This window comes from Triticum dicoccoides, chromosome 3B (assembly GCF_002162155.2).
Source record: "Triticum dicoccoides isolate Atlit2015 ecotype Zavitan chromosome 3B, WEW_v2.0, whole genome shotgun sequence".
NCBI lineage: Eukaryota > Viridiplantae > Streptophyta > Magnoliopsida > Poales > Poaceae > Triticum > Triticum dicoccoides.
Genome location: NC_041385.1, coordinates 509,919,318 through 509,942,944, shown reverse-complemented (window position 1 = coordinate 509,942,944; position 23,627 = coordinate 509,919,318). Strand labels below are relative to the sequence as shown.

At 47.2% G+C, this 23,627-nt stretch overlaps 3 protein-coding genes, 1 long non-coding RNA gene and 1 pseudogene across 9 annotated transcripts; 3 read left to right on the top strand and 2 right to left on the bottom strand.

The window, feature by feature from the left end:
* Positions 1 to 85: 85 nt before the first annotated feature.
* Positions 86 to 989, top strand: LOC119276796 (dof zinc finger protein 5-like). The gene has a single exon (XM_037557955.1). It carries the CDS (start codon positions 152 to 154, stop codon positions 614 to 616), a length of 465 nt encoding a protein of 154 aa, XP_037413852.1. The 5' UTR covers positions 86 to 151; the 3' UTR covers positions 617 to 989.
* A 519-nt stretch (positions 990 to 1,508) lies between these two features.
* LOC119276795 (protein CONSERVED ONLY IN THE GREEN LINEAGE 160, chloroplastic-like) lies at positions 1,509 to 5,345 on the bottom strand. Of its 2 annotated transcripts, none has more exons than XM_037557953.1 (10): positions 4,694 to 5,345; positions 4,494 to 4,546; positions 4,302 to 4,401; positions 4,109 to 4,207; positions 3,842 to 3,931; positions 3,566 to 3,657; positions 3,242 to 3,334; positions 2,514 to 2,582; positions 2,093 to 2,313; positions 1,509 to 1,889 (listed from the first exon to the last, which is right to left on the bottom strand). In XM_037557953.1, exons 1-9 carry the CDS (start codon positions 5,048 to 5,050, stop codon positions 2,178 to 2,180), a joined length of 1,089 nt encoding a protein of 362 aa, XP_037413850.1. In that variant the 5' UTR covers positions 5,051 to 5,345; the 3' UTR covers positions 1,509 to 1,889; positions 2,093 to 2,177. The 2 variants fall into 2 exon arrangements, with proteins under 2 accessions (XP_037413850.1, XP_037413851.1); XM_037557954.1 differs by having other exon boundaries at positions 2,098 to 2,313.
* LOC119276798 lies at positions 2,335 to 18,285 on the top strand. 5 transcript variants are annotated; one of them, XR_005136816.1, is made up of 7 exons: positions 2,335 to 2,353; positions 15,619 to 15,729; positions 15,825 to 16,103; positions 16,178 to 16,339; positions 16,448 to 16,886; positions 16,981 to 17,266; positions 17,370 to 18,285. It is a non-coding gene; the product is annotated as an uncharacterized LOC119276798 (long non-coding RNA). The 5 variants fall into 5 exon arrangements; XR_005136814.1 differs by lacking the exon at positions 2,335 to 2,353 and adding an exon at positions 15,418 to 15,525; XR_005136815.1 differs by lacking the exon at positions 2,335 to 2,353 and having other exon boundaries at positions 15,427 to 15,729; positions 16,223 to 16,339.
* LOC119276794 lies at positions 5,483 to 15,239 on the bottom strand (annotated as a pseudogene).
* On the top strand, positions 7,697 to 8,584 carry LOC119276797 (branchpoint-bridging protein-like). The gene is made up of 2 exons (XM_037557956.1): positions 7,697 to 8,123; positions 8,450 to 8,584. Exons 1-2 carry the CDS (start codon positions 7,727 to 7,729, stop codon positions 8,491 to 8,493), a joined length of 441 nt encoding a protein of 146 aa, XP_037413853.1. The 5' UTR covers positions 7,697 to 7,726; the 3' UTR covers positions 8,494 to 8,584.
* Positions 18,286 to 23,627: the final 5,342 nt, after the last annotated feature.

The following is a 23,627-nucleotide window of genomic DNA, read 5'->3' as shown; positions in this document are numbered from 1 at the left end:
ATGGGGCCGGCCATCACCCATGTCACACAAAGAAGTCAGGTTTATTAAGCAAAGGAGGAGTAAAAGCAAGGGGGATGGGATGACCACCGCCGCCTCCTCCTCTATATAGGGGGGCACTTTCCTACCCACCTCCATCTCCCCTGCCTCCTCCATGGCGAACCTCCCCACCCACGCCACCAACGCGGACGCCTCCGCCTTCAAGCTCTTCGGCCAGGTCATCCAGCCCGACGCCCACCGCGCCGCCTCCGCCCCCGCCTCCACCTCCATCTCCGCGGGACAGAGCGCCTCGGCCCCGCCGCCTCCTCCTCCTCCCCCGTCGACGACGCAGCAGGCCGCGGTCGGGGGCGAGCCGTTGCCATGCCCGAGGTGCGGGAGCAGGGAGACCAAGTTCTGCTACTTCAACAACTACAACGTGCGGCAGCCGCGCCACCTCTGCCGCGCCTGCCGCCGCTACTGGACGGCCGGCGGCGCGCTCCGCCGCGTCGCCACCGCGACCCCGGGCCGCCGCAGGCCTCGGCCCAGCGCCCGATCGGCCGCCGCCGCGGCCTCGGCGACCGCCTCCGCCTCCGCCTCCGAGGAAGGGGCAGCAGCGGAGAGCGTTGACTCGCGGTCGTAGGCGCGTGCCCGCGGCGTGGTGGAGCCCTTCCGAGAACTCGCGCGCGTGCGTGCGTGGTGGAGCAAGAGCAAATGCTCCGTCCCTCCTCCGCTTCCGGGCCGACGCGTCGGAGGCACCGCGACCATCACCTGTCCACCTTTTGGCTCCGTTGTTTTTTGGGGGGATTATAAATTATTACTATTGTTATCATTGATCGATGTAGGTTCCATTTCGATACCATTTTAGGATTCTTTTGGGTGGCCGGAAGGATACGGCCACGGCCAGCAATATGAACGGAAGAGAGGAAAAGAAAAATACTCCTGCCTAGTTGAAATGAATGTACTTTCTTCCTTGTGAGCCGTGGCAATGATGATGATGATGATCTTTTCTCTTCTTCCCTTTTGCTGCCTCATGTTTCTCCTCTGCAGCATTCAGTTATTAGATGCAGTGCAGCGCAGCGCAGGGAGGGACCATTCAATTTCAATGGATCACGTGGAACCGGTGACACACACACTCCTACTGTTGAATTGAGTTGCTGTAGATGCGCAGCTTAAATGGAATGCATACGTGGTTGGTGGGGCGTTCTTGTAAATAAAGTACCACTTGAATACCAATGACATCAACGCACGCAGGACCAGAGGAATCTACCATCTATTAGCAAGATGAGGAAAGGAGGCATCTACTCCTACCTGAGAAGGTTCGCATTATCCCAACAAACAGGCAAGCTCCATCACTTCCACTTTTAGCCATTCCCGTTAGTGATGGCATAGTGTCAATTTCTTTACTTGTTCTTCTTCTCATTGTCAACGATATTCATGTCATCGCTAAACAAAAGTCCTCCACCACCGGTGCATTATCATCACATGGTGCAGCGTATTAAACTCACCACACAACACATGCAGACAGTGTGGCATTTGAACAGGGTCAATGGAGATATATCATTTTTTAGCACTTTGTAAAATATAGAGCTTCCCGAGCTAGTGTATTGACAGCCCGCACTATTTACATTCTGTACTGATCCGAATCCTGCCCACCTCCTTGCGTAAATAATGTTAAATGCCAGCTCAACCATAGGACTCGGGGTCAGTGCACCAAAAGTTCAAAGGTGTACACTATACGGAACTTGAATTTGTGCTTGCCAACTTCCCTTTGTACAGTCAAAGTAAACTTTCTCCGCGGAATGCTGTCAATCAGTCGATATGTTCAGACAGCATCCTCAGCCTCAGCGTGCATCTCATCTACCTGGCGGCATCTCCAGGCTCCAGATTAGACTCTTCTAAAACCTTAATAATACCTGTAAAAAATAACAAGAATGGGATCGGCATTAAACAGAATCAAGTTACTTCATTTCAAAAGTGTAAACTCATGCATGCCTGCAGTTATGCTGCTTAAAGGGAAGGATGAGCATAAATAAATATTTAAGATCCTTCAATTTTCAGAAGAGTTGCGCTGATGGCAACTTCGAAATTATGGTGAAGAAAGGATGAGGCTTGGCGCCTTACTATATTGATGAACGGTGACCAGTCTCCCCCCAACGGCAACAACAACCTTCTCTTTGTTTTTCTATTAGCCAAAACGGTGTTCAAACTTCGCGGTTTCCAACATCAGGTATTGATTCCTGAATCGCTTGAGTAAACATAGCAATCTTGTAGGTAAAAAACCCAACGAGCATGGGTATCAACTCCAGGTGCATGAAGCCGTACTCTGGAACTAGTATCCTGCATCAGAAAAAGCAAAAGGCAAAAGGCAAACATGCATGTAAGTTTTTGTTTGTTTGTTTCACATATTACGAAAATATTTCAGCAGAAAATACTGCATCTGCCTCTAAATATAAGACGTTTTTGCAGTTAATTTGAACTGCAAAAACATCTTATATTTAGAGGCAGAGGAAGTATTTTAAAAGACTTGATCTACTTACGCATTCCATCGATTGTACATCATCACAAGAACCATTGGAATAAGCAATCTTGGCTGTGCCGCAGCGCCCCTGCAAGCATTCCAGTATAAATTTAGATGCTACATGTATTACAAGCAAGTAGACAAGTAGCAGCAGTTACCTAGCATTTTCTAAACGCAGTCAAAATATGCTGCAAGTATGTTTTAGAAATAACTAAAGGTGATCGACATATGTCATATAATCAACGGAGTGTCCATTGAATAATTCATACTTAGGGATCATGATTCAGACAATGATCATTATTTTTTCTAATCTTTATTTTGACTAAGCCTCTGGCTGAAGGCAGATTAGCAATATAAATAACTTGAATGGAAGGACCTGAACAGGTCATATTTGTCTTCATGAATCATGAGCTGCCAGTGTTACATAGGTGAAAACAGAACCAGGTCTGAACAGGCCAGGCAAACTTTGGTGTAAGTCAAGACTAGAATGGTTTATCTGAAAGATCTTCAACTAAGAAAGATATCTTTGCTTGAAGGTTTGTCTATCTATCTGACAGATGGGCTATGAAAGCCTTCAATTTTGACCAGAGACTGCAATGTTATAAATGAGATCTTAATTAAGATTTAGCAGTGTAGCTCTCCCAAACTAAACAAAGTGTGGGCACTGTTTTAGGTATAAGTATTATTAAAGCTCATCGAGTGTAATTCCAAATCCAATTTGTAAGAGAAACAGCAAGAAGTATATACTTGGCAGCTGCTTTAGTTCCACCCGCTAAAGAATCCACACTGGTTCCAAGCATGCGGAGATACACCAGAGATCCAATCAGCCCTGCACTAAAGCTGAAGAGTAACTGATATTAGTGCAGCATGCAAGGCAGCACTTTGGGGATAGAATGAACAAGACGCAAACTAATCCTGGCAATCGGTAACAAAGAAGGCCACATCCCAAGTTTGTCTAGATAAATAGCCTATACTTAGTTTCAGACACAAAATGAACAAACATCATACTCCATATATGAGAAGCACTAATCAAAAGTGAATTCAATGTAACTCGTCCAAGAAAAAGCATACCTCGCAGCAATTTCAGGAGTGTATGAAACATAAGCAGAAACCACCCCGATGCCACCAATACCTAAAGTAAGCAACTGCAACCTTTCTTTCAACTGCAAAACACCCTCAGTATCAGTAATACAGTAACACAAATTTGTGCATATTTCATTCTTGAAGAATACTTGGTCCTTGATAACTTAGCAAAGTACAACTCCAAGAGGTACAGTTCATGTTGATGGTAAACAAGGAGGAAACTAGCAGCACTCAATCCTGATATGGACTTAAAAGAGATATTACCTTTAGGTATTGCTCTCTGGCCTCAGCTGCCACCACCTTAGGGTCCCCTTTCAGCTGCACTTTCTGCTGCGACTCCCTTAGTATGACATCCTAAAAGGGGACCAAAACCCAAAACAAAAATTAGAAAAGGGGTATATACATCATCATATGTATGCTATGAAGATGTGAACATGGTGAAATTTTTGTTAGAAGGGTCTCACATGCACACATCAACGAATATCTAGAGATTATTAACAACAAGTCAGTTATAGAACTGCAACAGCTTACAATGCCACCGGTGGTTGCCCTGGTCGCTCGGTCCCATTGCTCCTGCTCCCGTCGAGTCGGAGCTAGCTTCCATCTAATGAAGGTGGATCTATTGACAGCCTACATCCAAATTCCAAGAACCCAACTCATTGACATCCACAAGAGGCAAGAGAATAAGACTACATTCAGAGGGCAAGGCATTTGATCGAATAACCTCAACGCTAGTGGATCGACCACGGCGGGCAGCCTTGAGCTGCGTCTGCAAGATTGACTTGGCTGGTGCCATAAGCTCCTTGCTCAGATCAACATCCACACTACAACGCACACCCTACGTTACAAAATGCCGCGAAACGATTGTCGGGACACCAAGTGTGGAGCAGATGAGATGAGGTGAGGTAAGAGTAACCTGTCAAGGTCCATTGCGCGGTTGATGCTTAGAAACCCTGAGTCCTCGTCCGCCTGCTCAAACGAATTGCTTGGTTAGGAGCTTAGAATAAGAACCCCCACTGCAGAACATTTACGCTCGAAACAAATGAAACAAATTCACTGAGCGGGACTAAGACGCGCGCTTGCTTGCTGCCCGGCCGGGAGCGGGGATGGGCTTACCGGCGTGACGCGGGGGATGGTGGCGGGCGTGTCGGTGCCGCCGTTGGCGATGACGCGCTCCATGTGGGGGAGGAAGTTCTTGTTCCAGATGAAGTCGTCGGTGTTGCCAATGGGGTCGCGGTCCTCCTTCCCCATCCAGTACTTGCGCGGCTTGATGGTGGTCGGGCCGCCGCCGTACGACCCTGGCTCCATCCCCGTGGACCACTTCTGCGGCTTCTTCTTGGGCAGTATTATCTTCACCGGCCTCCGCTCCGCCGGCTGGTCCGCGGCGGCCGCCGCCGCCTCTCCCGAGGCCGCCGAGGCGCGAAGCGGGCGCACGGCCGCGGCGCGGCTGGTGACGACGGCGAGCAGCGACATGGCGGGCGGGCCGCGTGAAATATCTCGGCGTGGGAGTGGAGAGGAGAGGAGAGGGACTGAGGGAGTGATCCGGAATCGGGACGGGTGAACGGGAGAGAGGCGTCGTGTGGTGGCGCGACGAGTCGCGTCCGCGAGTTATCAGCGTATCGAGCCTGCAGAACTGCTGGAAAATATCTACTCTAGTTGCCACTTGCCAGCGTGGGAAAATATACATTTCCGAGTTGCATAGGAGCAGTAATTTTCACCTCCATTGCCTTATCGCACCATGATTATATACAGCTGATGGTGTAAAGAATGGGGATGTGCTTGGCACAGGTGAGTAAATTGCAAAAGACCACCATAATCGAGCAAAAGTCATCAAACATCCATCAAAATGCATGTTTTCTGGTGGGCTTTTTCCGAAGCATTGATAACTTCGACCCGATTGTGATGTTTTTTTTTTGCAAGTTACCCTTGGCAGGTGCAGAGTAACACGAAATTCTGAACAATTTACTGGTTCGAGCTTATGGTTGCCAGGCATGACAGTCTATGGAATGGAACAAATTACTGAAGAATCAGGTTGGATGCTTTCAGCTCGAGGGCCAGATATAACAAAGATAATAGTACTCCTACTTCAGGATCCCAGAACCGATGAACTACAAGTCTGCAGCAGAATAAACCTTTCATCCCCTTGACTACTACAGGACAGGGCCCACACGACATGGAAATCAGGCTATATCACACATCTCCCCTGCACAAAAATTGCAGCAAAAAGGAATACAATATTTGCGATACCCTGTTTCTCGCAGGCAACAGAAGAGATAGATAGAGAGAGAGGCTCCGCATCACTCAAACACCCTCTGCTCACTGCTCAGAGAGAGCCGGCCAGCATTGTGTAACGCAACACTACAAAGTTGTTTACGCACTGCGGCGCCAGGAGTGTCGAAATGGCTCCTAATCTATTTTTCATGCTATATATTCCAACAGGTGCTGCAGTTGAAGAAAATCGCACCCACAAAAATATGTTAGAATGGAAATTTAGAACCCGGAGCAGCTCCAATATACAGAATGCATGTGTACCTCTTTATGGAATTTGTGTGCACAGGGCAGATGCCGGAGGGAAGCACCATCAGCAGGGCAGTCCAGGCATATAGGGCAGGGCTCGTCCCGGCGGCTTTCTCCCTGACAATGTGTTGAACCGGTATGGGCCCTAGCCCATCAAGATCTGTCTCTTGGGCCCAAGCCCATGAGAGGTGCTGACCTAGAAGAGGAGCCCCTCTTCCCCCTGCCCCGGTGAGAGCCGCCAGAGACGAGAGGAACTACTCGTGAGTCACCAGACACCACCTGCCCTCCTCTCTGTAGGTACTCCCCCTCTCATCTCAACATGGTATCAGAGGCCAGCGACGGCGGGGCCTAAGGAGACGGCGGCGACGTCCGGCGAGGTGGCGGCGGATCTGGCGCGCGCGGCGGGAGGCTGCGGAGAGCTGCACGCACGAGAGACGCGGGGAGCGGCCCGGCAGAGCTGCGCGGGCGGCTGCTGCTGCTGCTTCTTGGACCGGAGGCAGAGCCCCTGCTCGGGCTCTTCCTCGTCCTCGGGCGGCTGCAGAGGAAGAGGAGCTGCTCGGGGTGGTTGCTGGCGTGCGTGTGCTGAGCGGCAGCAGGCAGAGGAGCAGAGGAGGAGCACCAGTGGAGAGAAGGAGTGCGTGCGTCCTACGTGCGCTGTGGTGCTGCTGAGCGGAGAGTAGAAAGGGGAGTGATCGAGAGGAGAGGAGCTGCTGCTGGGCGCTGTGGTCCTGGAGGCTGCGTGTTTGCTGCTGCTGACTCTGTTGCTGCTACTGCTGGTGCTGCTGAGGGGGAGAGGGAAGAGGAGGTGCTGGAGCTTATTCCTGCGAGGAGCTGCTGCTGGTTGGAAAGAGAAGAAGAGGTGTTGCTGAAGCTGAGCTGCTGCTGGTTGGAAAGAGAAGAAGAGGTGTTGCTGAGTTTTGCTGTTGCTGCTTATCCCGCCAAACAATGGCTGAACCAACTGGTCTTGCCGAGGCTTTGGAGAAGCTCGCTAAGATCCTCGCGGAGTCCAACTCTGGGGCCATCGTTCCTCGACAGGGAGTGGCTCAAAAGCTTGAAATGTCGCCCCTGGACATGAAGCTAGAGGGGGCAACAAATTATTTGAGCTGGTCCAGAAGGGCTTTGTGGGCTGTGGAGCAGCAGGAGCTTGATGGATATTTGTTGGGCACCGTTGTAGAACCAAGGGACAAGAGTAGTGCAGAGGGCAAGAGGTGGAAGGTCATCCACTCTGTACTTATGGTGTGGTTGTTGAACTCCGTGGTGCCCTCCATTGGACGCTCTGTGGAGGGGCTATCCTCACCTGCTGAGATATGGAAGATTCTGTCCACTCAATACTCTGGCAAGGGCAATGTCATGCTCATTGCTCAGATTGAGGACAAGATTAGGTTGCTGCGTCAAGATGATGGCATGTCAGTGATGACATACGTGGCAGAACTGCAGGCTCTGTGGGCTGACCAGGATAACTGTGATCCCTTGGAACTCTATGATGCGGCTTCAATCGAGTCAGGGCATAAGTGGATGGCACGCAGGCGTGTGCTGAAATTTTTGGCTGGCCTCAAAGGTTGCTTTGATGGCAGGAAGGCTTCCCTATTGCACCAACCTAGTCTGCCTACCATTCCTGAGGCTATTGCAGCGATGACTCAAGAGGAGGTGCGCCTATCCCTTGAGCATGCAGACATGAAGGTTGTGCCAGCTTCGACATTTGCAGTCACTGAGCGCATGGAGTGGGGAGATCCCACCAAATGTCATATCTGTGGGGAGGTAGGTCACTGGAAGAGAGAATGTCCAACTCGTGGCAGAGGCAGGGGATATAACAGAGGGGGAGCAGGCAGAGGTAGAAGTGCTAGAGGCAGAGGTGGATACTCAGAGACCTCATGGAGCCAGGCTTCTAGAGGTAGAGGTGGCTACTCAGGACACTCAGGGGGTCAGAGGGCTCACATGGCCGTTGCAGGAGACACTGGGACGTCCAAAGGCAAAGATGTAGATGATGTTGTCTATGGAGACTTTGCTCACTGGGCCTCCACTGATGAAGGTAATCCGGAAAGAGCATCTCTTGCTACTAATGAGAGTGCTCCAGAGTGGGTTCTTGACTCTGGAGCATCTAAGCATGTTGCTAGTAACTCATGTGTGTTCGAATCTTACACTAAGCATCCTCCCTCTCACACGGGCACTATACAAACGGCTGATGGCACAAAACAACCAGTCATAGGGGTTGGTACAGTAAAGTGTACTCCGACCATTTCCCTATCGTCAGTTTTACATGTGCCAGCCTTTCCTGTCAATTTGGTCTCTTTCAGTGCACTCATTGATCAAATGGACTGTCATGTGATCCTTGACAAGTTCGGTTGCTTGATTCAGGTGCGACAGACGAGCCAGACGGTTGGGACTGGCACCAGGCGTAGGGGGCTCTGGTACATGGACCAGGAGGTGCAGCCGGACTTGGTGTGTGCTGCGACCATGGAGGATAAGGAGAAGCAGGCGATGATCCATCATTGTAGGATGGGGCATGTATCTTTTGATAAGATGAGTAGAATATTTCCGGATGTTATGTGTGGAATAGGCAAAGGCAAGCCGACATGTGATGCTTGTGAATATGCAAAACACACACGGGCCTCATATGTGAGTAAGGGGCTCAGGAGCATATCTCCTTTTATGCTTATTCATTCGGATGTATGGACTAGCCCAGTGGTGTCAATGAATGGGAAGAAGTATTTTGCTACCTTTATTGACTGCTATTCTCGCATGACTTGGATTTACTTGATGCGTCACAAGGATGAGGTGTTTAGCTGTTTTCAGAACTTCCATGCTCTTGTAAAGAACCAGTTTCAGGTACAGGTCAAGGTGCTCAGGACGGACAATGGAACGGAGTATGTGAACAACATTTTTGGGGCTTTCATGGCTGACCATGGGATTCTTCATCAAACTTCATGTCCGGACACCCCCCCTCAGAATGGAGTGGCCGAACGGAAGAATCGTCATGTTCTTGAGGTCGCTCGGTCGTTGATGTTTACCATGAATGTGCCTAAGTTCTTGTGGGATGATGCAGTTATGACAGCCACATACTTGATCAACCGAACACCTTCCAGGATACTTGGCATGAAATCTCCGTCTGAGTTGATCATTGGAGATAATAAGTTTGTTGTTCCCCCAAAGTTGTTTGGCAGTACCTGCTTTGTTCGTGATCACCGACCATCTGTTGGCAAGCTTGATCCTCGGGCAGTGAAGTGTGTCTTTCTGGGATACTCGTCTAGTCAGCAGGGGTATAAATGTTGGTGTCCCTCTGAAAAACGCAGGTTTGTAAGTATGGACGTTACATTCAGGGAGTCTGAGCCATTCTATGGTGAGCCGACTGATCTCAGTCTGTTGTTTGCAGAGCTTGACCACCTACACCCTGTGCATGATGGTCAAGAGGGGGAGAAGGATGTGTCTCATACTCACGGTGATCCTGTGGACATTAACACTGATAATGATGTGCAGGCTCAGGTTCAACCAATAGTGGGTACAATTCCGGTTAGTACCATCACTGATCATGATGTGCGGGCTCATGTCGAGCCAACTGTCGATACACTTAAGATTGGTGCTCTCCAGGTTCCTGTTCGGGATCGATGGCAGACGAATACCCTGGTGTACTCTCGGCGGCAACCACAAGTGCAGGGGGAGCAGCAAGGCAGGGAGGCAAGAGTGCAGGGGGAGCAGCAAGGCAGGGAGGCAAGAGTGCAGGGGGAGCAGCAAGGCAGTGAGGCAAGAGTGCAGGGGGAGCAGCAAGGCAGTGAGGCAAGCTCATCTGACACAGTGGAGCTGCCCATTGCGTTGCGAAAACCTACACGTGAAGCGGCAAGGAAGGGTGAGGTAGCAAGGAAGGCTCTGCCAAAGGATGATGCTTGTGATGACCTTGATATTGGCAATTTTGTGTCTTACAAGGCTTTGTCACCTTCATATAAGGCGTTTGTTGCCTCTCTGCAAACTGTGTCTATCCCTAGGGATTGGAAGGCTGCAAAGCAAGATCCGAAGTGGCGTGAATCGATGATAGAGGAGTTAGAAGCGTTGAAAAAAAACAAGACATGGGTGCTAACCACATTGCCGGCACGAAAGAAAGCAGTGAGTTGTAAGTGGATTTTTACTGTGAAGCAGAATCCTGAGGGCAAGGTGGAACGGTATAAGGCTAGATTGGTTGCCAGAGGATATAATCAAACTTATGGAATTGACTATGATGAGACATTTGCTCCAGTTGCAAAGATGAACACGGTACGGGTATTGGTCTCGTGTGCTGCAAACTTTGGGTGGAAATTGCACCAGTTAGATGTCAAGAATGCCTTCTTACATGGTGACTTGAAAGAAGAGGTATACATGGAGATACCGCCAGGTTTTGGCACAGAACAGACTACGGGGAAGGTATGCAGGCTGAAGAAATCCTTGTATGGTCTGAAGCAATCGCCGAGGGCATGGTTTGATAGGTTCAGACGAGCTGTTTGGAATATGGGGTATGGCCAATGTAATGGTGACCACACGGTGTTTTATAGACACACTAATAAGAAGATCACCATTGTTGCAGTGTATGTTGATGATATCATCATCACTGGAGATGATGAGGAGGAAATAAAGAGAGTGAAGGGGTGTCTGAGCAAGGAGTTTGAGGTAAAAGACTTAGGAAATCTAAAGTACTTCCTTGGCATAGAAGTGGCCCGGACAGAGAAGGGAATATCTTTGTGCCAACGAAAATACACCTTGGATCTTTTGAGTGACATGGGCATGATGGGATGTCGTGCAGCCCCTACTCCAATTGAACAAAATCATCAAGTAACAGCACAATCAGGTGAGCTAGTGAATAAGGAAGATTATCAGAAGCTGGTTGGGAGGTTATTGTACTTGTGTCATACCAGGCCTGACATTACGTATGCCGTGGGGGTGGTGAGCAGATACATGCATGAACCAAGGAGAGGGCATCTTGATATTGTTCACAGAATCCTGAGATACTTGAAGGGGACTCCGGGTAAAGGGTTGTGGTTTGCGAAGAGTGGACATCTTGAGGTGGATGGCTATAGTGACTCTGATTGGGCTAGCTGTCAAGATGATAGACGATCAACTTCAGGTTACTGTGTGTTTGTGGGAGGAAATTTGGTGTCACGGAGAAGCAAGAAACAGAATGTTGTGTCTAGATCAACAACAGAAGCTGAATATAGAGCATTATCTCAAGGGTTGTGTGATATGCTCTGGGTGAAGCACCTACTATGCGAGTTGAAACTCTTGAGGAAGGGACCCTTAAGGGTGTGGTGTGACAATCAGTCAGCTATAGCCATTGCTAATAACCCAGTTCAACATGATAGGACGAAGCATGTGGAAATTGATCGCTTCTTCATTAAAGAGAAACTTGATGCTGGGATCATCAGCCTTACTCATGTCAGCTCTGGGCAGCAGTTTGCAGATTGCTTGACAAAGGGACTGGGAACAAAGGACTGTAACTTGGCGTGTGACAAGATGGGGATGATAGATATCTACCACCCATCTTGAGGGGGAGTGTTGAACCGGTATGGGCCCTAGCCCATCAAGATCTGTCTCTTGGGCCCAAGCCCATGAGAGGTGCTGACCTAGAAGAGGAGCCCCTCTTCCCCCTGCCCCGGTGAGAGCCGCCAGAGACGAGAGGAACTACTCGTGAGTCACCAGACACCACCTGCCCTCCTCTCTGTAGGTACTCCCCCTCTCATCTCAACACAATGTAAAGAGGGGAGAGGCAAGTAAGTTAGCTCCTCCAAACCCCACAGATAATGCACATCAATCTTGTCTTTAGTAAGAAACTTAGTAAGAACCTCAGCAACAGATAGTGGCAAGCTGTCAATTTCACTGTCAGAAGCTCCTCTGTGATGGTTGTTGTCATCAAGCGCTATCAGGTTCTCATAGTCATCACTAATATGTGAGCAACGAGAAACTATTAGTCAGAAACTCATACTAATAAATATGCATGAACCAACAAGTAGTATGAATATGTGGGAGTATGAGGATAGCCATCTAAGTGAACGTATTGGGAGTATGAGGATAGCCATCTAAGTTAACCTATTGGGTACTAAAAGTAGAGGTTGGAAGGGTGATCCTTTCGCTGTCTAAAAAATGCAAACATCTATAAAGCTGTTTTAGGAATTAGCACTTCAGCAATATGAAACAATCCAGAACATAAGACAGAAACAAACAACACATGCAAATAAGTATACAAAATCAGGACAAGTATGCAACTATGACAATAATTATATAGCCTGGCTGCAGAACTTTCCATCAAAACAACATTGCACCGATGAATTTTTTTTGCATTAAAACAGTAAGCACTTACTCATCTGAATCTGTAGGATAGGTGTCTGGACAGCTTTCAAGTGCTTCTTGGAGTGAGTCCAGCACAGCCATTCTCTACATTAGAAACACAAAAACATGAGTAGAAGTTTTGGGCATGCCATGCCAGCAAAGATGGTGACACATAGACAGTAATAGAGGCACATCAGGAGACTAGTTTAGGTATTCATGTTCAATATGTTACAAGGTATCACCCCTTAAGGATACAAGCGTTAGTAGTTGCAATGGCCTAGCTGGCAATTACTTTATGCTTTCCAGATACAATTGGCTAATTGTTTAGTTGGTCCAACTAGTAGTTGAGCCCTCGATAAGAATAGTTAGCTGATTAGTCCATTCTTTAAAAGAATATCTGCATGTAATCTGCAAACCAACCAAAGAATAAACTTCCAATTTCCGGCACTGCTCAGAGCCTTTATGATTGCATCCTGAGATGCATTCGCTCCTTCAATCTCTTTTTTCCTACCACTGAAATCCCATAACATGATTGTTGCCACATCACACTTTAGTATATTACATGGACTAGAGAAAAAAAAGTATCCTCTTATGCTGATGTGGCCTGATCAGGTAAGGGGTAGAAAGAAGGGTTTTGCTTTAGTACGCCACCCCAAGGAAAATTTATGGATTTTAAAGTATGTTGTTATTATTATTTAGGGGCAGGCATTGATTAATCAAATGTATTGTTGGGATAAAAGGAATGGAAACATGTATACTTCTGTTATCACTACCAATAAAATGCAAGAAGTATGAATATTTAGGTTTTCACGAGCTGCTCATACATGATAAATAAACGAGAGGGACAAGTAGTCAACCATACAAATGCCCCTCCATATTCCAAAGTAGAGATGTTCTTTTGCAATACAGGGTAAAGACTAACCATTTCTAAATCCATGTTTTCTTGTCCAAAACACCCTTTGGTCAGTTGAGAGATAATCATCTGAGAAACGAGCAAATGTCAGTCCTTAGTCAAGTGAAGTTCAAAAAACAAAAAAAAAAGAACTTATCAAGGAGTCCTACATTTTGTTGCTCTGATCCTGGGCCGCTGTTTCTTGGCAACCACCGTCTGCTTGTTATTGGAGCTGATGTGTGACTAGGTGGCCATGAAGTAGAACCTTGAACTTGCGAGCGCCAGCCGTATGAATACAAGTGTGCCATTGAGCGGTCCCTCTGGCTCTGAGCACAAAGTACAGTTACGAAATTAAAGGAAGGATAGGATGCAGATAACTGAGGAAAAGAATCAACAGAATGCCATAGCCAATAGGTGAGCAGGGAAATGCAGTCATGAAGTTGGAACTTGAAATACAAGTCAAGAACACAAAACTCAAGAGTAAGAGCAGTATGATTTTTTGGTACTGAGTATTCTCCCAAGTTAAGTAGTAACCCAACAACAGGTATTAGGTGATTGCAGGCATATATGATGTCATGCTAACTTTGCCTCAAATATTAGTTGGTGCAATGCAATTCGCCTTTCAGCTACCTGATTTGCAAAGTGCAAAGGTTTCATCAATAAAGCAGAGAGGGTAGCTATGGTTTCCGGCAAACTTAACTTAGAGTTATGGGCATCAACATGTCAGTTCAGTCATAACTCATAACTAACTGAAAGCATTCCACTTTTCATAAGAAGATGATCACATGATTCTTGCAAGATTTTTCAGTAAGCGAATCCCCACAACATATGCATCAAGACAGAGCGGCAACTTACAGAACTAGATTGGCCCTCTCTCGCAGCAATTCTTGCACGCGCAGCATCTTCCTCTTGCAGTGTCCAAGCTAGAGTCGTATCAACCTGCAAGATGCCAGCAGCCGTTTACTAAACTTGCATCAGTAGTGAATTCATCAGAAGAAGCCAAGAAGCGACTGGTAGAAGAAAACAACAACTAAGAAACGGAACTTTCACTGAAAAAAGGCACATCAAGATTGAGAAGTAAGCAACAGAAACAACCTGCTGGGAAGATTGCGAGCCTGGCTGTTCCTGGTTGAACTGCTCTTGAAGCTTAAGAGCAAGCATCTCATCTGACTGAATTTGCCTGGCCTTCAACTGGCTCTCATCAGGAAGTGGGAAATGGAGCCCCTTGATCCTCGACAGCCATGCGCTACTGTCTTCCATGAGTAGCTCAGGAATGGCCATAGAGCTCTGTCCAGGCATCGCAGCACCATCTTCCTTGGGCACAGAGACTGATCTGCAAATCTCATCACCCCAAGGTCCCCAACAACACTCGGCCGTTTCACTTCTTCCATCTCTAGATTTGTGTGCCGCTGCACTCCATGAATCCCACCCCACAGACCTAGCTCCCAAGATACCAGCACCAGAACCATGCGATCCTCCCCTGAGCGAAGGGGGTCCTGCTGCCCACGCGCTCTCCCCTCGCCTGCCTTCTCCTTGTCCTTCTTCACCGCCTGACTTGGCTGCTGCGGCGGCCAGGCCATTCTGCTTGTCTGCTCGGGAAGACTCCCGGGGCCGCGGGATGGATCCGCGGGCTCCCAGGCAGGACGCTTCCGATCAGGCGAGTGCGCGCACGCCTCGTCCTCGGAGTCGGATGACACCAAATCCACAACCTCCATTTCCTGCAAAAATGGGGTCAATATAGCATCTTGCAACTTCTCTTTTACAAAGAAAAAGGAAAGGATAAGCTTTCGCCCCCTTTCTGCGATTGACACGAAGAAGCTCAAGAAAAACTGGTGGCGTGGGACAGAAATTCCCGATTCAAGCGATCTCGGCGCTCAACAAAAAGTTGTCGATTCGTGATTCTCACTAAATCGTCGTTGAATGACCGGGAAGAAATATTGACCGGGCCAAGAAGCCGCGCGCAGACGCACAAACAATCTGGAAAGAAAAATAGAAGGAAAAAGGGAAGGGAGGATAAATTTCAGGTTGGGGCGGACGCGGAGTAATTGAGCGCGAGCTCAGATGAGCCCGCTATCTCGGCCGTAGGTAAGGGTTTTTGGATCTGTGCCATTTTTATATACCACAGTGTTCGGTGCGCCAGAAAATCGAGCCCTGTAGCGAAATACGTATGCCACTGCGTTGGGTGGTCGGCCATTGCGTGCTGGTACGGGGGGACGATCTGCGAAAAGTTGGACGGCCGTCGACGGCGGACTGGGTGAGCCGTGGACCAGAATCAGCGTTTCCGTCTGATCCGTGGCTCAGGAATTTTGCTTTTCGTGTAATGGTTCCACACGCGAATTGATTGCAGGCTCGAGAGTGTTCTCGGCTAGGGCGTGCCGCGTGCGTGATTTGGGGACTGTGGAGGCACGGAGCGCCGCCGGCGAAACACCATGGAGTTTCGGATGCAGCCGATCGGCAGGTACGTGGATGTTCCTTTCTCGGACGATGCCGCATCCATCTTTGGCGCTCTGTTTTACTAGATCCAGCTGACGGGCTTGCTTGCGCAACTTTCAGATCTAGTGTTCTTGAGGAGATAGGGGAAAGCTTGGTGCTGCCTCCTGTAGCTATGAATATCCATCTGATAGGTGATTTGGAGGTGGGCCGGCTGGCAGAGCGCGAGTCTTTGGAGGTGGCGAAGCAGGCGGAGCGACAGGCGGCACAAGAGGCGACGGTGGGCAGCGGCGACGGACAAATCTTGTTGGCGAACGAAGAGGCAGCAAACAGAAGAGGCAGCTCGCCGCCAACATCGGAGCTGTCAGCAGGGAAGCTCCAGGCACGGGGGTGGAACAAAAGGTATACCAACTTTTCATCCCATGGACTTGTTCAGATGGTGGGAGAAACTAGAAATTAGAGAATAAAATCTTCAGGTTCGATGGTGGGAGGTACATCCTGCATCTGTCTGCGTTTTGCAGGCCATATTAGCTGTCTGTCTAGACCAAGGAATATGATGAAGGGGCCTATGTTTGATTGGGTATCCTCTGAATTTCTTAGAATGATGGTTGGATCTCCACCAATGACCATACTAACTGGTAACTTGTTTTATCTGCTCTTCTGCACATATGGTTTTCTGTATGGTTAGAAGTTTGTTTTTATGAGTGTCATAGTAATGAAGAAGTTTTATGTTTGTGGTGTTTCAGACCAGAACCATGTGATGGAGCTGGCGATGAAAAACATTATGCCTGACACGGTGCACCGGTGGTGCAAATGGCATGTGCTGAGGAAAGCGAAGGAGACGTTAGGTGCTCTGTACACCAAGAAGAGTGAGTTCACAACAGATTTTCATAAAGTAAATCACATGCTGACGGAGGATGAATTTGAGAAAGGTTGGGAGATGTTGCTGGATAAATACAAGCAGAGATCACACACTTACACGGCGCAACTGTACAAGATTAGGCACAAGTGGACTAAACCTTATTACATGGCGCAACTAGCACACAGAGGAGTGAAAACGCAAACCACATACTAAAGAATTATGTGCCCCCCAGGTGTCGAATGCACATGTTTGTGCAGAAGTACATGAGGCTTCAGTTTGATAGAGAATCGGAGTAGAACTACGAGGAGAAGCAAACAAGAATTGTAAGGACGATTTGGATGTTATAATTGGTTTTTGTAGACGTTTCTTGCTAATAATATTGTAACTCCCTTTTGATGATGTTCGCTTCAATTGCAGGGTAGGCCACCGATGAGGGAAATCTTGCTGTCAGAAGGCATGCGAGCAAGATTTATACAAGAGCTATGTTTGAACAATTTGGGCACATACTGTACAAGTGCGGGGCTTATCAAGTTGAAGAGGTTGAGAAGCATAAAAACATATGTGGCAATTCATAGTGAAGCATAGAAGAGGGAGAAGTGGTGCAGAGTTTCGTACAAGGTTACAATGATAGATGGAGGCAATGAATTCGACTGCGAGTGTGGCCAGTGCATACATGGGCTTGCTGTGCAGCCATGTGTTGAAGGTTTGTGAATTAGTTTGTGGGGGGCTATCGTCTTAGAAGAGCTTTGTGTGGGTGGGTGGGATGGAAACTTTCTGTTGACAATAGTTAATTTTGTTTCGTGCAGGTCCTAGATTACATAAAAGAGCTAAAGTACCGGAGAAACACATAGTGAAGAGGTGGACGAAGGATGCGTGAGATATATTGCCTCCACACCTTTCACAATACCAGAAAGAACTTGTTAGGCTAGGCAACACAAGTGTGGAAGCATACAATCGATTGACAGAGTTGTTCAAGTCAAATTTGACTGTGATGCTACCTTATGCAGAAGTTAGGGATGGTCTTGGCCTCGAGGATCGACTCGCAGACAGGGGTGCAGTGTTGAATCAAGTGCAGCCTGTGGTGGTGGGTGCAGATCAAAACACTAGTGCCAGAGAAGCTGTTGCTGTTTTAGCTGATGGTGATTCAGTACCAAGGACAAGCAACAGATTGGAGGGACTGCTGGGCGCTGGCTCCTGCGAAGAGGAAAGAATTGGGGCAGCCAATGACAAGTAGGGAGAAAGCTCTGTTTGAAGGTTTGAGCAAGATGACCAGGTTTTGCACGATTTGTCATAGGCGAGGGCACAAGCGAACCACATGTCCTGACTGTGATCTTCCAAAGCAACCTCGGAAGCCTGCTAGATGCAAGAACTATGGTGTTGCGTGGCACCGCCGCAACAACCATAATAAGGCAATGGAGCTTGGGCTAGCCAATGGAATGTAGTAGGCGTAGTATTTTCGTATATTGTGGTCGGTTATGGTCTGATGGCTTATCTAGATTCTTTTTCTGCATTACAGGTGTGTTAAGTAGGAGCTCATGTCTTAAGTAGAAGCTTCTTCAGCTTTAGTGGCTGGGGAATGTCGTCAATACTTGTAGCTTGAGTTCGATCATATCTTTGTTTAAGCATGAACTGTTGCCTCCGCTTTTGGTTTAGTATACAATTCGCCAGACTCCTGAGTAATGTAAGATGTGAAAGATGGTTATTTTCTTAGTTGGATTCAAATGTTTGCTTGTTTTTTAGCTCTCCTTGGTTTTAGAGGTGCTTGTGTTAAGTTGGTTCAGCTTGAAATTCAACCAGCAGTGCAGAGGATTGTTTTGATAGCAGAGAGAATTAACCGTGATTCTTTAATACATGATTACACATAAATATTTGGTCCATATCCTGTGATTGAACTGACGTAACAGCCTAGAGCGTGGAGGGCAGTGTCGTTGGTTTACCATACACCCTTGTGTAAAATATTTTTAAATTTTGAACGACAGGAAACAACGGGACAGAGACGCAACAAACAGGATGCCAGTCTCGCTGCAATGTGTACATGGGCGTGGTTTCAGATTTTTGGGGAGGACTCCGCAAAAAAAAAAGAATTCTGCGGAGGAAATTGCTTCAGAGGCTAGTGTGAAGCAGTCCGCAGAAAACGCGGGGGGTCATAGTGTGGAATCGCATCTGTCGGATGGATATTTGTATCTGAGTAATTCATTTGCGAGTTTTTGGGGTGCATTTGTATTAACGAGCGTGCTATTGCTGAGCTTTTTGATCGAGTGATGGTGTATGGCTTTGTTTGCAGATGGTGGCTTTTGTCCATGGCGTTTGGCTGGTCTGTGATGGTGATAATGGAGATGAACAACCTCCTCTATTCGAGCCAGCCCCTGCGATGGCACCCAAAGCAGGTGGAGCGAAAGGGGATGGGCGCACAGCTAGAGGCTGCTGCAGTATGTACGCCTGAGACAAACCTTGCCGACTAAAGCTCCGGCTAGTATGTATCCGTGGATCTCAAAAACTGGCATAACCCAGCCTGCAAGAATCATGTTTATGTTCAGTAAGGGGATCTGGATTCGTAAAATGACTTTTGCTGGCAAGGAAATTTTACATGCTTTCTGACACTTGTAGGAGCGTTCTCGGGCTCGTGAGATGAAGGTACCTTGTCGCCACAAGACGAAGATTGTGAGCCAGTCATGGTCCTTGGTGGCGAGGTTGAAGAAGATAAATAAGACGGGGAAAGAGGGAACGAATCTACCGGAGGAAGCAGGTGGATTGGCTGGCGTGCACAATTAATGAGGGCGACTGGAGGCTAGGTGACTGCCCGTCTGAGCCGTAGCACAGGACGGCTTGTCCCCGTCTGATCCGCCAAGCGGGCGACGACCGCTGTCTCATTAAAGTCGCCAGTTGAGTGGGCCATAGTCTGGGAAATAGGCTCATATACAACACCGGATACACATGTTTATACCTGACATCGTGTGAATCTCTGCGCTAGCTGACGATGGAGATAACGAGCTCATTTGAGCTCGTGCTCAGAATTGCACTTTCGGGTTGGGGCATACTACATACCTGCAGAAGGAGAAACAAGGGAGAGAGGGGGGGAGCGGAAATGCTAGGGCTGGTGGAGCTCAGGTGCGCCCGTGGGGAGGAGGCGGAGGCGTCTAGGAGGGTGTGTGGTTCTTGGCTCCTCGCTTCCTCTTCTTGATTTTGGTTCTCAGGGAGACGAGGCGGGTGCTTTGCTCGGTGGGTGATGAAGAAGGGGTGTCTGCCCGGAAATAGAAAGCTTTTGCACTTTGCCCCCCGCTTGTGACCTGTCCACAGGAAAATACTGCGTGCGTTCACTTTTGACCGATCTACCTCCTCCAGCTCGTTGCTTTTTATTTTATCAGAATTGGAGCCAGGCTCTATCCATTTATTCATTAGACCCAGAAAATATTCATTCAAAAAAGATTTGATTCAAAAAAGATTTAAGTGATTGCAGGCATATATGATTATCAAAAAATATTCATTAGACCCAGAAAATCGTAATTTTGGATTCCATTCAAAAAAGATTTGATTTTAATACGACATGCTATTTTTCTATTCATCCCACAATGTAAGATTACTAGTAGAACGCTGTGTTTCCATGTCTTATATGACGCATATAAAAATATGAATCAAGCAAATGATTAAATTTGTTTTCAAAGTCAAAGTTTATTTCTTCCTCGTACGTTTGGACATCAAATGAGCGCCTAGTAGCCTCCCCAAAATTCAATTCTCTCTTCAACCCGGTCACCCCCAAATCCGGATCATATCTGGAGGAGAAATGCCATTGTCCGGGCCATCCGTCATGTTATCTTCAACACGCAAGCCCAACAGAAACCCACCCCACAACGCATCCTTCTTTTTCCTGTCGGACCCCCTCCCTGCTCAGTTTCCCGCCACAACGGGACATTTCTCGCTGGAGCCCTCTTCTTTAAAACCGGATGACGCGCACCTCACCTTCACCGTGCGTTATAACATGGACATTTTCTTTATCCTATTTACAATATAATAAAGTGGATTAAACTAACACATAATTTTATCACAAAACAAAAATATAACTATAGAGATCATTCTCAAAGGTCCATTCAACTTTGCAAATGCACGCAGTAAAATGTCATCTTTTCTAGGTTTTCTAGTTATGTTGCAACATGTGCCAATATTTTTTTCCCATTTATCATATGTCGCATCTATTTAGAGTTTGCACACCTTCCGTTCAACATGTCAATCTCATGACAGAAACGACATCATCTATCCCTTGAATTTTGCAACTCATGAAACAAAAAGAAAGACGTGCATACACATTGACGTGGGTGGCGAGTAGCAACCTAAACATATTCCTATTCACCAATAAGCTTCACCTTTAACCCACACACCTTTCATTGCAACCCCCTCTCTCCCATAATATAAGACCGTTTTTATACTATGATAGTGCCAAAAAGGATCTTATATTATGGGACAGAGGGAGTAGAAATGATACTTGTCATTCTTATCTTCTTTGTTCTCCCCTACATCCTCTACTCCTAGCCTCTTTGCCAATCCGTTTCGTTGGCGTCAACCAACACCACCTCAACATCAGTGCATTCGTCAGCGACACCACATCTCTCCTTCCTCGGTCCTCACCAAATTTAGTTCTTGTTCCAACTTATTTCCTAGAATACTCTTCCTTTCTTTTTTCATTTTATTTTCTGAAACACTCTTTTCTTCTCCAACACCATGGACCATTTGGCCGATTTAGTTCTTTTTCCTTCCTATTCTTGGAACATTCTTCCTTTCTACTATAGCATAAATCACCCAGCTAATGTAGTGCCATGTTGCCATCGCTCGCGAATGTTTTGGCACGTGTGTACATCATGTAGAGCATGGTCGTCATCCATCTTGCTGAACACTTAGTCACCCATGTCGCGAGCGCATGGTGGCCGTGTCCATGTTGGCAAGCGGTGCTCAGCCATGTCGCTGAGAGCCTGATGACCATCCTTACCCACGAACGCTTTTAAAATCATTTGGCGCGATTAATTGTCTGCCACTACAAAGGTGGGAGTGTGCAAGGAAGAATAATCAGCATGAAGGGATAGTGGTGGGAGGTGAACGCAAAAATAAACCATGTGTACCGGTTTACCAACTCACCTTTAACAGTAGAGATATATGTCATTTGGTAAGATAAGAAAATATATGTGATTTGGTAAGATAAGAAAAAAGATATGTTATTTTTTGTATTAGAAAAGTTGTGATTGTCATTTAATAGTAGAGATAATGAGAACAATAAATGGGAGCACATTGAGGAATGTGTTATTTTGTTTTGGAAGGTTATCTAGAAAAAAATCTTATGTTTGTATTTTATGAAGGTGATCTCACATATGTGGTGCGATTTCAAAATTCTTGATTACCTATTATTTAGGTGATTGAATTGAATCAACACCTGCCAAAATAAGCACGAAACAAGACCCCCCCCCCCCCAATTTAATGGTATTTGTTTTTTATTTAATGAGAGGAAGAAAATATGCCAGTGGGAGAGGGTGGTGGGAGTGGAGACGAAAATAAACAGGTGAGGAGAAGTTACCAACTCCCCCTTTAGGAGTAGAGATTTTTAACACTAGATAGTCATGAACCATAGAAATGGAAAGTATACAGAAACGGTAAGCACATATATGGCCAGACAGTCATCATATAATCAGTACATTATTAAGGCCAAAATGACATATTTTAACTCTTTTTTGGGAAGTTAGCACAAAATGACCCTATCAAAACTCTTTTCATTTTGGTCGTTGGGGAGCTCAACGGTGTGCTCCTCTTGCCGATATGTGGATGGAGTCAGACGGAATCGAAGGAAACGTCGTGAAGACCGGAGAGGAAGAAGAGGAGGAAGGCAACATTGTCTTGGCGTCCCGGCTCGATGTAGTGCACGCCTTGGTCGTAGTCGGACACGAGGGCACTTCTGGACATGTTTGTGGAGGTCGGTGACGACGTTGTTCACGAAGGCTCAATGGACGCGCTCTCGGGCTCCACCGGGGTAGGTGGATCTAGGGCTTCTAGGTGTTCTTTCTTGGACAAGGGGAAAGATGGGAACATGGAATGAGTGGCTAACAAGGGCCGGCTCGAGATAAGAACGTGTGGAGGTAGCATGGGTGAGCACAACATCGGGTGTTCACAGTCCCCGCGCTCCCTGCTTTACGATGGGAGGAAGAAGAAAGTGGGTGTGAGTAGCACCCACACTCATAGACGGGTGGGGCCAGGTGGGACACATGGCATGAGTGACTGAGAGGATATGCAGGCTTGTGGCGAGAGAAGGATAGAAGAGAGTTAGGTGGGCTGGTGGCGCCAGGCTGGCTTTCTGAAAAGGCCAAAATGCCCTTTACCTTTTCCAGAAAACAGGGAAGGAAAACAAAATGCAGGGACATTTTGCGAAGCTACGAAAATAAAAGTAAAACATATTATTGGAAGATTATTTAAGTTCTTAATTTAGAAAGTGGTTTGGGAAAATTGGGAAAGTTTAAATTTAAACAAGTTTGGCTTAATTTCAAACTATTTGAATTTAGAACCCAAATCAAATGAACTCCAAAATGGCTCAAATTTGAGGAGGTGACTGAGGGAGTCCGGGACTAAGGGGTCCTCGAGCCACCGACCTATCTCTATGGGCTGGACAGGTGGTCCGCTTTGTGATTACTATTGGAAGGCTGAGCTATAAGACGACTTCGTGCTCCAAGTTAAGATAGAAGAATTGGCATGTTTATCCCCTGATGGTAACCGACTATGTGTAACCCTAGGTACCCCTAGTGTCTACATAAACCAGAGGGTTTAGTCCATAGAGGCTAGAAGAAGAACGATAATCCTACTCTTTTAGGGTTTAGTTCATACGATCTCGTGGTAGATCAACTCTGTAACCATATACACGCATCAATATAATCAAACAGGACGTAGGGTTTTACCTCTTCGAGAGGGCCCAAACCTGGGTAAACATTGTCCCTGTATTCCCTGTTCCCCATTGATCCAAGATCCATAGCTCGGGACCCCTACCTGAGATCCGTCAGTTTTGACACTGACATTGGTGCTTTCATTAAGAGTTCCAA

Coding starts and splice junctions, on each gene's coding strand:
- LOC119276796 (XM_037557955.1), top strand. CDS start 152: ATGGCGAACCTCCCCACCCACGCCACCAACGCGGACGCCTCCGCCTTC.
- LOC119276795 (XM_037557953.1), bottom strand. CDS start 5,050: ATGTCGCTGCTCGCCGTCGTCACCAGCCGCGCCGCGGCCGTGCGCCCG. Junction 4,208..4,301: donor GTCGATCCACTAGCGTTGAG/GTTATTCGATCA, acceptor ATTTGGATGTAG/GCTGTCAATAGATCCACCTT. Junction 3,658..3,841: donor CCAGAGAGCAATACCTAAAG/GTAATATCTCTT, acceptor GGTGTTTTGCAG/TTGAAAGAAAGGTTGCAGTT.
- LOC119276797 (XM_037557956.1), top strand. CDS start 7,727: ATGACTCAAGAGGAGGTGCGCCTATCCCTTGAGCATGCAGACATGAAG. Junction 8,124..8,449: donor CTGGGCCTCCACTGATGAAG/GTAATCCGGAAA, acceptor TGCTTGATTCAG/GTGCGACAGACGAGCCAGAC.